At 45.6% G+C, this 14,116-nt stretch overlaps 1 protein-coding gene across 2 annotated transcripts in view; it reads left to right on the top strand.

The window, feature by feature from the left end:
• Window positions 1–7,997: 7,997 nt before the first annotated feature.
• Window positions 7,998–14,116, top strand: part of DAGLB (diacylglycerol lipase beta) — a 128,939-nt gene continuing 122,820 nt past the window's right edge. The window contains exon 1 of one of the 2 annotated variants that reach the window (XM_063934464.1): window positions 7,998–8,046. Coding sequence is in view for 1 of the 2 variants with exons in the window: in XM_063934463.1 (XP_063790533.1) it covers window positions 8,214–8,308 (95 nt within the window). In the remaining variant the exon portion in view is untranslated. The other variant, XM_063934463.1, reaches the window with a different exon arrangement.

Consider the following 14,116-nt stretch of genomic DNA (forward strand, 5'->3'; position numbering starts at 1 on the left):
GTCTTAGTTCCAGAGGTAATACAGTAAAAAAAGGTATTTAAACTAAATATTGGAAAACTGATCAATTTGTGCTATTATCGCATGGCTACCGTCTCACGCTTAAACTAAAACAATGCTATTGTGTGATTTGTATTTAGCGGGCGTACTTTTACGCACGTTGCGTGAACACGCCACGTGTGTATGCCTTTACGTTGCGTACGCAGTCCCTTACGCTGTACAAGACACGTGTACAAAGGTCGTACGTCCGCAGTACTACAAAACCCACACTTCTATAAATGTAAGCGATATTTAACTATAATCACTTACTTAACACACACACAGTTTCTACTGTATAAACCTTTACAACTAGGCCAGGCTGCGTGTGCGTCTTACACTTATTTCCTTAACTATTAACTCTATATTTTAACTAAATAGCAACAAATTTTCTCAGTACAGGTCAAAATGAATCTAGTAATCAATGCTTACGGCAATAATGCGAGCAGATATGCAAAGTACAAAATACAGGTGTATGCGTGTGTTGCGTGCGCATTTGGCACCAAACAGAAATTTACAGATTTTAAAAATAGCTTTGCGTTCTTACCTTACGGATCCCTCCAGCATCCCTTCAAACCATGCAAGGCAGACGCTTATCTAATCAGCACTAGTGTATCCACCGACCAAGAGAAGGCTTACAGGGGATACCTTTCCGCCCTTTGCTGATAGATAAAGTCTGCGTAAACTTGCTAGGCTGCGGGTATGAGGATGAACCAGACGAGCTCCCAATTGATAATGTCGATATTATCTTAGACCGAAAATCTATACCTCTAGTTACACTATTACCGTGGAGCCGCTATGGCCGCTAGACTGAATACACGTGCTACGCACTTTGTACGCTATTTGCGTACAGAGTCCTGCACGTGGTACGCACTTGGCGTATACACGCCGCGCTGAGTGTACAGAGTACACACAGCGAGCGCACACACAATTGATAACCTTAAAACCTTGTTAATGATACAATGTAATGATATGGTTACACTTTAAACCCTTAACAGCAAAGTACTGCAACGATGTTATATCTTAAACCTTAAGTAGCGCTGACGGTATAAAGTACCCGCAGTGCGTACACCTTATCAATACTTATACACCTTATACAGATAAATACACTCTAAAACCCTTGCAGGAAAGTGTAGACACAACACTGATTTGTAGTTGCAACCACAGGGTTCTAAGGCCACAGTGGATTAATTCCAAAAGGTAAAAAACAGTACAAATCATACACTACAGGCTAACAAGATAAATCTAACAGAATGATGGCTACAGAGAATGTACATACGTGAGAATGTTCGCAAGCGCAACCCGGCCGGTCCTCCGCTGGTCATACAGCTAGCGTTCAGAGTCTTCTGACCGGCCAGGCAACAATGGCCTTTTTATACACAACATGCATACACAATACAATGGTCACTGTAATCTCATTGTCCATTGGACACAGGGATGTGTCTTTACATTACAGAAGAGGTCATAGGTGGATTTGAATAGATGGGCGATGTCTTTCCCCAACTGCTCTTGTGGGTGGTATCCTCTGGATTCCCGCCGCATACATAATATACAGTAAATACAGTTAATGTTCATATTCTGCTTTTGCACATTAGTATATGCTGGAACATGCGATCTTTCTCTAACCAACACCGGAATGTTACCCTCAAAATACCCTACAGCTGGATACTAGACATCACCTTCCAACCTTTATCTGACCCTTCCTATCATGCAAAGGCAAATCTCTTAGTCCAGGAACTGTTTAAACTATTAATTCTCGCTGACGTGGTGCAAGGGAACTATGGGTACAAAATGCACTATTTGGGTTAAATATGTAATGTTCTAATAACCCTCTACGCGCTCACAAACTCCGCAGTAAATACCCATATCACGCGCATGATCGCCGGAGCGATCCTACGCAAATTGCGGATATGTGCACGCACGGCGGACTGAGTGCACGAGCAGCGGGCATGTGCATGGGGTTAGTACAAGGCATATGCATTACAATATTTTTTGACTTTGACAATGGTCATACACATTCACAACACATTACTGTCACTAGGGACCTGACAGGTCTGGACAATCCACTTGCGTATAGGTTATATCTATATGTGTTTATACGTAGATATAGGTTTATATATGCAGGGTTGGGATATATGTGTTTGATTGTGTATTACATGATGTATATCCATGAATGCTGAAATAATGGTGTTCTTATCATGTGCTGGTCGCTCTGTTGATTAAGCTCTAGATTGGCCGGGACGAGTTGGTTCGATCCCCTTGAGGAGTCCGAATATGATTCTCTTCACAACGCGGAGAGGAAATTATGACAGTCAACTCCTGGTCAACGCAGAGCCCGGTCGCAATGGATCATACACAGGCAGCTAAGTGAAATTTTATTTCTATACTTTGACCTTGTTTGCGCTGTGTGCACTTGAGGGAGTGTTGTATTCGGGTAAGCATCCGATAGAATTACCCTATCCAGTGTGGGTAGGCTTGCCTATGTTTATTCTACCTTATTACGTTACAGCAGGCTGCTACGTGACAGCAGGTGGTGGGACCGGAAAAATGCGGAGGAGGTCTCCGGGAGATGCTGGAGGGAGGTAGGCAGCTATTTGGTGTGGCCTCTGTTCAGTCAATCTCGGCGGATTCCACTGGTAAGTCTAGCTTCGTGAGTTGGCCTCTTTCGCAACGGTTGGTGATGCATTCTTTTGTGGGATGCAGTCGTTTTACCGGTTCGATACCGTCCTGTTTCCTTTTCAGTCCGGACAGGGGAGGTGGAAAGGTATGAGTTCTGCAGCCTTGTTAGGTTCGCAGTAGTGGATGTTGTTTTCTATTTCCTCCACATCCACCACTTGTCGCTGAGTCTATCGGGCTGGTCCCCACTCCGGTGGGCACTCGTCTATTAGGTTTCAGTTGGTCCAGGAATAGACTAGGACCTGTGGGTTATTTATGGAATCCAAAGGGGAACATTCGGAGTTACGGTTGTTTCCCCGTACTGTTTTTCTAATAGTTCTTGCCGTTCCACTCTGGAAGGGAAGATAGTACGTGAGGCCATACAGTGGTGCGTCAGGATCAGGACATTGTCCGGTGGTCCCTGTATAAAGGTGCAAATCGTTGGTTCTCTCTGACTGTTCTTCGACACAGGGATTGGCTGTTGTTTCCAACGACACTGCTGTTGGAGGTGGTTTTCAGAGTAGATAATGACCGGTAAATGTTCAGTGTTTTCCATGTGAAAAGAGGTCTGAAGATCCAGGGTTGGATCGGTTTTACTGTGACACTTTATCAAGGTGTTCCGTTACTTAGCCGGTTGGCTGCGGCCGGAGAGGCCTTTTTTGGTGAGAGGCTTTATTGCCAGAGTGGTTTTGAAGAGACCAGTTGGAAACGTGGTCCCGGTCTCACCGACACATGCACGTGAATATAATCCTAACGGCCAGGACATCGCTCTGGTGGTGTCTGCTCGGTTCTCTCCTTCTAGAGAGATGAAGGTTCGAGTTCTAGGTGTAGATCCTTGTGTCCGTGCATACAGGTCTCCGAGGAGGAGGAGCAGTACTTGCAAGGGACGTGTTTCCAGGGGAAAGAGTCGAGTTGGAAAGCTTGTCTGCTATAAACTTTCTTGAATTAAGAGTTAGTTCGACAACCATATTTTTCGTGTTCTGCCGTGTTAGTTCTACTAGACGTCTTGTCAGCAGTGGTATAGGTACACCGCTATGGCGGACCAAGGAGCAAAGCGGCAATGGCAGTAGATGCACAATTTTGCCGTTGAGTGGAGAGTGTGGTAAACGCTATATTAACAGTCTTCGTTCCGGAGGTGAACGACTGAGAAATGGGTTTCCTCTGCTGACGTGATCTCCATCCGGGAAAAATTTCGGTCTTCTTCAAGAAGTTTTCACAGACGTGACAAGTCTTTGAGGATTGTCGCAATTGGATATGTTGGCGTCTCGCCTCAAGAAGAGGCCTCAGGGATATTGTTCCGGGTCAGGGGACACTTAAGCTATAGCAGTGGACAACCTCGTGACACCGTGGTTGATAAACGTGGGATGAACAAAGGTTCAGGCGATTTTCTTGCATCCGGTCTAGCCGAGGAAGGTTTGCTACCCAGGTTTTCATGATTTCCTCATAAGAAGATTCCTGCCCTGTTTCTCTACGTGAGGATCTGTGACAACAAGATCAGGGTGTGTTTCGAGACTTACCGCGGCTGCGTCTGATGTCATGGCGGTGGAATGCCATATCCTAAGCCGAAAGGGTGTTCCCAGTGAAGTTCTTTCCTCAATTCTTCAAGCTAAGAAAGAAGTAACGGCTAAGCTTTACCACTGTAGTGGGCGGAACTATGTGTTTTGGATGTATCCAGGAAGGATCCTATGGAAGTTTTTCAGCTAGGTCGTTCTTATCCATAGTTTACAGACCAGTGTGGATGCAAGTTTAAAGTTGGGAGTGTGGCCTAATACATTTTTTACAAAAATTTCTCGCTTGGAAAGTGGTCATGCTCTTGGCTTTGACATCTGCAAGGCGGGTGTCGGAAGTGGTGTTTTTGTCTCACAAGAGCCTTGTTTGTTCTTTCATGTGGATAGAAAGGGATTGAGAACTCGGTTAGTAGTTCTGCCGAGAGTGGTTTCTGGGTTTCGCAGAAATTTGGCCTATTTTCATGCCGGTGGTTACTTCGGCATTAGCTGATTCAAATTCTCTCAATGTAGCCAGGGATTTGACTTTTTAAGTCGCAATTTTGATTCAGACTGGAGAAACAGGGGCTCTGTTTGTCTGTCGTCTTCACAGTATGGGCTGGGTGACTGGGTTAGGCATTCGGTTACACGTTGGTTCTGTGATGATATTTGACATGTTTGGTCAACGGCTGGATTGCAGTCACCGAGGTCGGTGGAGGCCCATTTTACTGGGAGGATGGGCTCCTCCTGGGCGGCTGCCCGAGGAGTCTCGGCGGTTCAACTCTGCTGAGTGGAGACTTGGTCGGGGTCAAATGTGTTTGCTATGCTCTACAGGTTTGATACCCTGGTAGAGGGGGACCTTTTGTTTGCTCAATCGGTGCTGCAGAGTCGTTCGCACTCTCCCGCCCGTTCTGGAGCTTTGGTATTGACCCCATGGTCCTTTTAGAGTCCCCAGCATCCTCTAGGACGTATGAGAAAATAGGATTTTGGTACTTACCGGTAAATCCTTTTCTCTTAGTCCGTAGAGGATGCTGGGCGCCCGTCCCAGTGCGTACTGTGTCTGCAGTTATTGTTTTGGTTACACTTTGGTGGTGTTTCTTCTATGTCTGGCTGTTGCTGACGATGTTCAGGCAATGGCATGCAGTGTCTTATTATTGGTTGTGTTGACACACAGGTTGTGTTACATAGTCTTTCAGCAGGTGGCTGTGTCTTTTTCCTGCCGTAGGCTGGTTTTCTCTTGAATGCCACGTTCTGCGGTATGTTCGTGGTGTGAGCTGGTATGACACTCACCGTGTTTATAAATTCTTTCCTCGATATGTCCATCTCTCCTGGGCACAGTTTCTAACTGGGGTCTGGAGGAGGGGCATAAAGGGAGGAGCCAGTTCACACCCGGTTTAAGTCTTTATAGTGTGCCCAAGCTCCTGCGGATCCGTCTATACCCCATGGTCCTTTTGGAGTCCCCAGCATCCTCTACGGACTAAGAGAAAAGGATTTACCGGAAAGTACCAAAATCCTATTTTTTTTTATGCGATATTAGTGAGAATTCTGCTTTTTCTGCAAATTTTAATTTGGATCCGGCATTTCCTGTGTATTTAGTATAGATCCAGATTTTTCTCTGGATCCGGCTTATTCTGTGTGAGTATATGTATCCAGTGGTGTTTACCCAGTGCTATACATCACCAGGTGTTTATCTAACTCAGGGGTGGGGAACCTTTGGCCCTGCAGCTGTTGTTGAACTACACACACCAGCATGCCTTGCTACAGTTTTGCTATATGGTCATGCTAAAACTGTTGCATGGCATGGTGGGATGTGTAGTTCAACAAAAGCTGGAGGGCCGCAGGTTCCCCACCCCTGATCTAGCTAATAGTCTATAAGGAGTGTTACATCTCACACTGGCTGTGTTCTATCTTTGGGGGGTATCCATTTATCCGTAGTAATTTACCGCAGATAATGGATTCGCCAGGGTCTATCCAATTAGCCCTCGATGCTGCCACTTATCGGGAATTATGCATAAGCTGTAATAACCAGCGGCGGCTGCAGTGCCGGCTACATAGTACAGAGGGAGAGCTGGTTAGCACATACATACATACATGCATGCATGCAGTGATGTACATATGTGCTGGCTGCAGTGCCCCGGGGATCAGAAGTGCTGTGTAGCACCCTGGACTCAGAATTCGGCATAACTCTCCTTCTAAGCCCCCCCCCCCCCCCAGACTCCCATTTGCTAGGTTTCACTGGAGTCTGGAGGTGGGCACTGAAGGCGAATGCTGCGTCCCAGGGGCAGAGGCAGCTGTGATAGACATAGCGCTACTGATCCACAGGGAACTATAGCCAGCACATATGTTACATACATCTCTGCATGTATGTTTATATGTGCTAATAAGCTCCCCCTCAGTATTATATAGTTGGGGCTGTAGCCACCAATGACGATAACAGTCCCATAACAGCCATCAATGATAACAGTCCCATAACAGCCACCAATGATAACAGCCACCAATGATAACAGTCCCATAACAGCCATCAATGATAACAGTCCCATAACAGCCACCAATGATAACAGTCCCATAACAGCCATCAATGATAACAGTCCCATAACAGCCACCAATGATAACAGTCCCATAACAGCCATCAATGATAACAGTCCCATAACAGCCACCAATGATAACAGTCCCATAACAGCCACCAATGATAACAGTCCCATAAAAGCGACCAATGATAACAGTCCCATAACAGCCACCAATGATAACAGTCCCATAAAAGCGACCGATGACGATAACAATCCCATCTTCCACGATAACACATGGGTCTGAATACTTATCAAGGATCCCATGTGTTATCGCCTGACAATAACACTCGGAAGAGAAAAATGGGCTATAATTAGATAGCCCGATAATGACCATCAGTCATACAGCCACTGCCAGATTAAGCCTTGGGGGGGGGGGGGGGAGGGGGGGCACTTAAGACAGGGGGTCCCAGGGGAAGGGAGGTGTATATTTGATTGTGCATACCTCCCAACATGACCCATTGTAGAAAGGACAAAATGCTCTCTACCTGGACTTCCTTCTTAATATATGATTGGTGTCACCTGTGTTGAACTATTTCATTGATTAAAAAAGGTATTTGAACGCAAGTGATGGCAATCATATATTAAGAGTGAAGTCCAGGTAGAAAGCATTTTAACAGTCCTGGAATAGGTCATGTTGGGAGGTATGGAGTGTGTATATTAAATTTAAACCAATGGTGTATATTAGATTTAAACTAATAATGTAATGATGCCTGGGTACTGTTTATAGCTCCATCTAATTTAGCACATTTTCTTGTAGTGTAACAAAGACAACTTAAACAACCTTAAAATACACATAGAAAAATACATGTATCTTGTTACATTGCAAGAATAGCAGCAGCCTCTGTACTGCTTACACACTGGGACAGGACTCAGGAGGACTCTGTGTGTCTCTCACTCTAGACCTGAAAACTCTCATTAGATAACAGATTACATAGGACCCAGAATCCAAACTGAGAAGAGGAGAAGCTGGGATACCTGGGTCACTTACAGCTCTCTCCCCCATACTATCTCTTCTCTGGTCAGGAAGCTCTGTTGGTAGCTCATGAAACCCAATACTCCTGTGCCTTCTCTGAATACTGTCCTTGCACTCCGGTTGCCTGGTTCTGCTGCTGCGCAATAGGAAGAACTAGTGATGTCTGTATGCTCTGGCTGTATATTATTATTATTATTATGACGCTGCTAGTGTTATATAATAGCCTATAAAGATATACATGAGAGACATTAGGAATTAGGACACCAGCAAAGCACTACACTACCGTAAACACACAGGAGAAGGCGGGGTGGTAAAGAAGGAGCCGTTGTTTCCGGTAGGGGCGAGTTGAGTGATGCACCCGCAGAGGGAGCCAGTGTAGTGGGGACTGGTGGGAGATGGTGGCTGTGACAGCAGGGGAGCAGCAGGGTGCGCACCGAGCCGGCTTCTAGTCCGTCCGCACTGCATCCCCCTCCCAGATCCCAGGGTCTCCCCCCCGGCAAGATGCCCGGGCTGATGCTGTTCGGCCGGCGCTGGGCTATAGCCAGTGATGACCTGGTCTTTCCTGGAGCATTTGAGCTGCTGATCAGGCTGATATGGTAAGTGGCTACCGCTGTGCTGCTGCGACGGCTCCCAGCTGTCAGGGCTTGCTGGGACTTGTGGTTGCACCCCCGCCTCCCTGTGTTATAGTGTTAGATGGGGAAACACACTGGGGTGACACCTTTACGGTGCTAGAATCAGGTGTCCAATGTGCATTGCTTTATTGCAAAATATCAGCCATTGCTGCCAGCAAGTTTGTTCATGTGATTAGGTTATTGGTGACTTTTTGTTGTTGTCACCTTAGACATTGAGTGAACGCTCAGGAGTTCTGCAAAATGGGTGACATTCAGTGAATGAAGAGATCTTTATGTATAATTTCCCCAATATCATTGGGGATTCTCACAATATTGTGGATGGTGGCTGCCCCCAGAGCTGGCCCTAACTAGGGAGGCCAATCCCGGGGCATTTTTTCAATCCCGGGATTCGGGATTGAAAAATGCTCAATCCCGGGATCCTGGGATTGCAGTAGGGAGCAGTGTAAGGAGCAGGGAAAGTATATGTGGAGGGCAGCAAGGCAGGGTGGATGTAGGGAGCAAAGGAGGGTGGGTGTAGGGAGCATGTAAGGAACTGGAAGGGAGGGTGGGTGTAGGGAGCAGCGGGAGAGTGCGAGTATGGAGCAGCGGGAGAGTGCGAGTATGGAGCAGTGGGAGTAGGGAGCAGCGGGAGAGTGGGTGTAGCGAGCAGAGGGAGGATGTCAGGAGCAGAGAGTGTGGGTGTAGGTAGTGATAGTACTTACTACTTGCGGGCACCAGCTAAGGACACACGTACTACTACTGACCGCGCTGGCAGCATTTCAAACGTAGCGCCGGCCGCCAGCCAGTCAGAACTGGCAGTCCGGCAGCCAATCAGGGGCCGCGGCTGCTGCCGCTTCCCTGATTGGCTGCCGGTGTCTGCCAGCTCTGATTGGCTGGCGGCCGGCGCTACGTTTGAAATGCCGCCAGCGCGGTCAGTACGTGTGTCCTTAGCTGGTGCCCGCAAGTAGTAAGTACTATCACTACCTTAGCTGACAGCCGGGCAGCGCTGAGCTATAGTGCTCAGCGCTGTCCGGCAAAACTGCGCATGCGCACTGTAATCCCGTGAATCCCGGGATTGGAGGCTCCAATCCCGGGATTCAAATCCCGGCATTTTTGGGCCCAAATCCCGAGATCCCGCCGATCCCGGGATTGGCCTCCCTAGCCCTAACCGATATGATGCCCTAAGCAAGATTTTGGTTGGTGCCCCTAACCCCGCCGCCCTGCATCCCTTTCCCCTTAGCAGTCCTCATTTTGGTGCTCCTACCCCCTAGATTTTTAATGGGAACAGTGCGCTCATTCGGTGCACAGCCCAAAAAGGGGTGTTCTTGCTGAGAAAGGGCATGGCCACCCAATAGTACCCCCAATTCAAATTACGCTACGCAGTAGCTCAACTTTGTAAACATTTTATTATGCGATATTGTCCCTTATTCACATTAAATCACACTGAATTGCTCCTTATTCACATTAAACCACAACATATTGCTCCTTTTTTCATATTAAACCACACAGTAGTGCCCTTTCTATACGTTACGCCACACAGCACCTTATACACATAATGCCACACATTAGTAATGCATTTATACACAGTAATGCCCCTTACACATATGACACACATTATTAATGTCCTTATAAACATAATGCGCCTTACACATTATGCCAACTTTTATTAATGCCCTTATACACATAATGTCCCGTACACATATGCCGCACATTATTAGTACAATTATACACATAATGGCACATTATTAATGCCCTTATATACATAATGGCACACATAATGTCCCCATTTTTACAGGTGATAAAGCTAATTATTTATCTTCTAACATTCACTATATATTGGTAAGAGACTCAGTACGCAATGGGCGTACGGGGTACCGTAAAGGTACGCACTTAGCGTAGCAGACGCTAGGCCGTGGTCGAGACGCACGAGCGGCACGTTCGCTCACGGCTTACGCTGGGTATCGAGCACGCTATAGGCGGTCCGAGTACCGTAATGCTACGCTACTAGCGTAGCGGACGCTGTGCCCACAAGAGGAACACGAGCGGCGCAGACGCTCACAGAATGACACACAGTAAACCTTGTATGCAACACAATGAAGGGATATATTTATACTGTAATGATATAACGCTTCTTAACCTTGTTAATATAAAAGCTGCTTGAGCGATTGAGACGCTCCGAATACCCTTAGCAATGTAATGATAAACACACAATACCTTGTAAGGTTCCAAAACCTTTATCTAGATGATTTTAGTATGTAAAAGGGGAAAACAGTTACAGCTTATACACTACAGCACTAACATAACACACCTAAACAGAATAACTGAAATTATACAATATACAACAGTTTCTTAATCCTAAACAAATAACAGAGAGAGAGAGTATGGCAAATACAAACAGAGAATAAGTTGGTTACAGAGAAACTTACACACGTGGGAATGACTTCGCCGGCGCAACCTGGACCAGGGCTCTAGCCTTCAGTGTGAAAACCTTGCAGAGTCTTGTGTCACCAAGCCTATTGCAAGCTATATGTATTTACTAACTCAAAACATACTACAATAGATACTGAGTGCTCTCTTTCCATTGGTTAGGGGGTGGGACATGTACTGCACCTGGGATCATTGGTTAGTACAAGAAGTGGGCGATGGCTAGGACTTGTTAGTATTCTAAATTCCTCTTTGTCTGATTATATTGAGAAAAGCTATTGTTTTGGATCTTCCAAACAAACTCTGTCTCTGGGCTTTGTTTACCCCACCTTCAGTTGAGACAATTGACTACTCAGCACTCATTATTCTGGAGAGAAACCTGGTTCTATTCATAAACAAAGGTGTAAGCCCTCTTCATAGAATCTCAAAGCTTAGTGTAAATAAGGCTATTGTATTCAGTCTGTGGGAAAGAAATGACTGAATTCCATTCACCTACCCTGCACTTATGTGTAATTTATTCGGAATGCAATTAATCTTATTTTCTACTTCTGTGCATAACCATGAGCAGGAACTATGCGAATCCCTCCCAATTATCATAGGCACAACACCCCTTCAATACCCCACAGCTGGACACCATACACTACCCTCCAACCTTTGTCTGAGCCCTCCCAGCATGCAAAGAGGAATCTCTCTGTCCCTGAACCAGTTACACTAATCATACTTACAGATATTATTAAAGGGAATATTACCTATAAAATACATTATTTGGATTAAATATGTAACGATCGAGTCGCCCACCAGACGCACACAAACTCTACCGTAAATGCACATACCACGCGCCTGAGCGCACGACCGTGGAGGCGCCGTCACGTAACTGCGAATATGCGCACGCACGGGAGAGAATGTGCACGTGCAGCGGGCAAGCGCATGGGGTTAGTACAAGGCGATGAGAATAACGATATTTTTCGACTTTGACAGTCCACCCTTTGGCAGTCACCAATAACTGCCACTTCCTAAACAAAACAGAAAAATATGTCATCATGTAAACACCTTTTTATGATTGGGTAAGGGAGGAGAGGAGAAGGTGGGAAAAGTATGACCTAGTGAGATAGTAAAAGCATGTGTGTATGAAATCCATGTTTGAGGGGTCATGTATCATCGTGCCGTACGTGTTTTAAATCAAGCTTCGAGGTATTGCGAAGTATACATTTGAATCCTTCTTATCCCGTATCAAGGGTCTGTGGATGGGCTGTCAAACTCTACCGAGCTCTTTTCGGCTTTTGGTTGCAACAAATGGGGGAGCACATTTAGTTGATGATACATGAAGGGGGGGAACATGTGAGTGTTAATATGTGAGAATCACCTGTCGACTATGTGAGATACTACCTGGAGGTTGTAGAGATGAAGATAAGAAACACTCGTTATAAATGCAGTCGTAAACTATGTGAGTTTAAATAAACAGTCGCCGATTGAGGTCTTGTCTGATGTACATGTTGTCTGATGTCTCTCGGTGCTTTTGCTGTAAATAGCGAGCAAAAGCTGTTCCAGTGTCCATAAAATTACAGTCTCTAAAGTATTGGGCTTTCGTAAAAAGTTAAAGTCACTAGGGATATTGGGGGTCTGTGACATGGTTCATCAATGGTCTGTATAAAAGAGGTTGTCAAATTCTTCTTCCAAGCGGATGTCTTTGTACCTTGGAGGAAAACAAAGGAGAAACGGGTGAAAGAAACGGACCGTGGAATCACATTTTCATCACAACATTGTCTCTATCGTTGGGTCATAAATCAAATTAGTTGTTGTTATTACAGTGTCCTCGCTCCTCAGACTCATCACTCTGGTACTACCTTTACATTTCGTTAAAGCCCGAACGCATCTAAATATCAGACCAACCAATATGACGATTCCCAGAATACACAAGAGAAATTCCCCTACATCCATTATAATACCTTGGGTCCATTCTCCTAAACCAGAGAACCAATTTCGTGGGTTCAACCATGACACCCAACTGGTCAGCTCATTACCCACAGCAGCGAGTGTGAGATTGTGTTTCCTTCGGAACTCCCACTTCAATTGCAAAATGTCATCCATCTTTTGGTCTATGACCTCGGCCGGGTCCTCAGTGCTGTTTGTAATATACGTGCAGCACTTTACTCCATACTGAGTTGCTAGGGTAACACAATACCCGCCTGTCACTGCTGTGAGGTAATTGAGAATCATCCTATGCTGAACCAGCTCTGTTTTGTAGGCTTGTAACTCTTTCCCAGTGTACCTGAACGTGTCGTCATACATTTCGGTGATATTGTCTAACAAGTTCGCTAGCGCAGATATATATCTATAATTTATCACTCCTCTGGCGGTACGAGTGATATCTAACGCGAGTAGGAATTGAATCCCGGTGGATTCATGGATCAGATCAGAGGCCGGATGCTCTGTCCTCTCAATCAGGTGCCGTTTAACGACGTGCTCGTAATGAGTGTGAGTATAAGGAGCTTGGGCACCGCGGTGAATGTCTTTCATTTTGATATGGGATACAGTCATTACTTCAGGCAGTACTTTTCCAATGTAACACAATCCCTCTGAGTTTGGGGCAAGCCACTTATACGCCTTTCTCCCGCATATGAAATATGCATCATCGGCGAGAACATATGGGACGGAGTATGACATTACCATGTTACAAATTTTCCATGTGAAATCTCCTAACCCTAACTCTCCCATCTGTCTAGTACACGTATCAGGTTGTACGATATGTGCACAGTATCCTGGTGATACTTCTCCAACTCGCATGGTCCTACTTCCTAGAGTGTACCTATACCGGAAATATTTTCCACTGTTGGCTATCTGGCGTATAAGCTCTGTGTCTATGGGCATTCTATCGGCTCTATATGAAAATGTCATGGTTTGATTACTCCATGACACTTCCCAATTTCCCGGCTTTCGGGGATTGGAAATGTTAAAGCATACTAAGGACTTATCCACATGATATTGGTGGAGCTTCAAACTAGGAGGACTAGAGATATTAAACCTCTTGTCCACCGGCCTCCCACCACTTAACTCAAGTACCTCTCCTACAGTTAAAGGGAATGGTACTATTCCTGATTTGCTATGACCTTGAGGTACTTGAGAGCATACCCAACAGTCTGTCTGGTTTAACACTCTACCCACTAAGGAGTGATAGTCACTCAATGGATGCCGGTCCATGTGGACATTAAAACTGGACTGACATTTCTTGATGCACCCATCCTCAACTATATTGTCACAATGCCTACAGATGCAGTTCTCTTCAGCTAACAATCCTTCACAATTCCTTCTATTGTCAATGCTACCAGATCGTTTTCTGATACTCGCCTTTACTCGGTGATTAACATAGAA

The sequence above is a fragment of the Pseudophryne corroboree genome, chromosome 7, assembly GCF_028390025.1.
Source record: "Pseudophryne corroboree isolate aPseCor3 chromosome 7, aPseCor3.hap2, whole genome shotgun sequence".
Taxonomy (NCBI): domain Eukaryota; kingdom Metazoa; phylum Chordata; class Amphibia; order Anura; family Myobatrachidae; genus Pseudophryne; species Pseudophryne corroboree.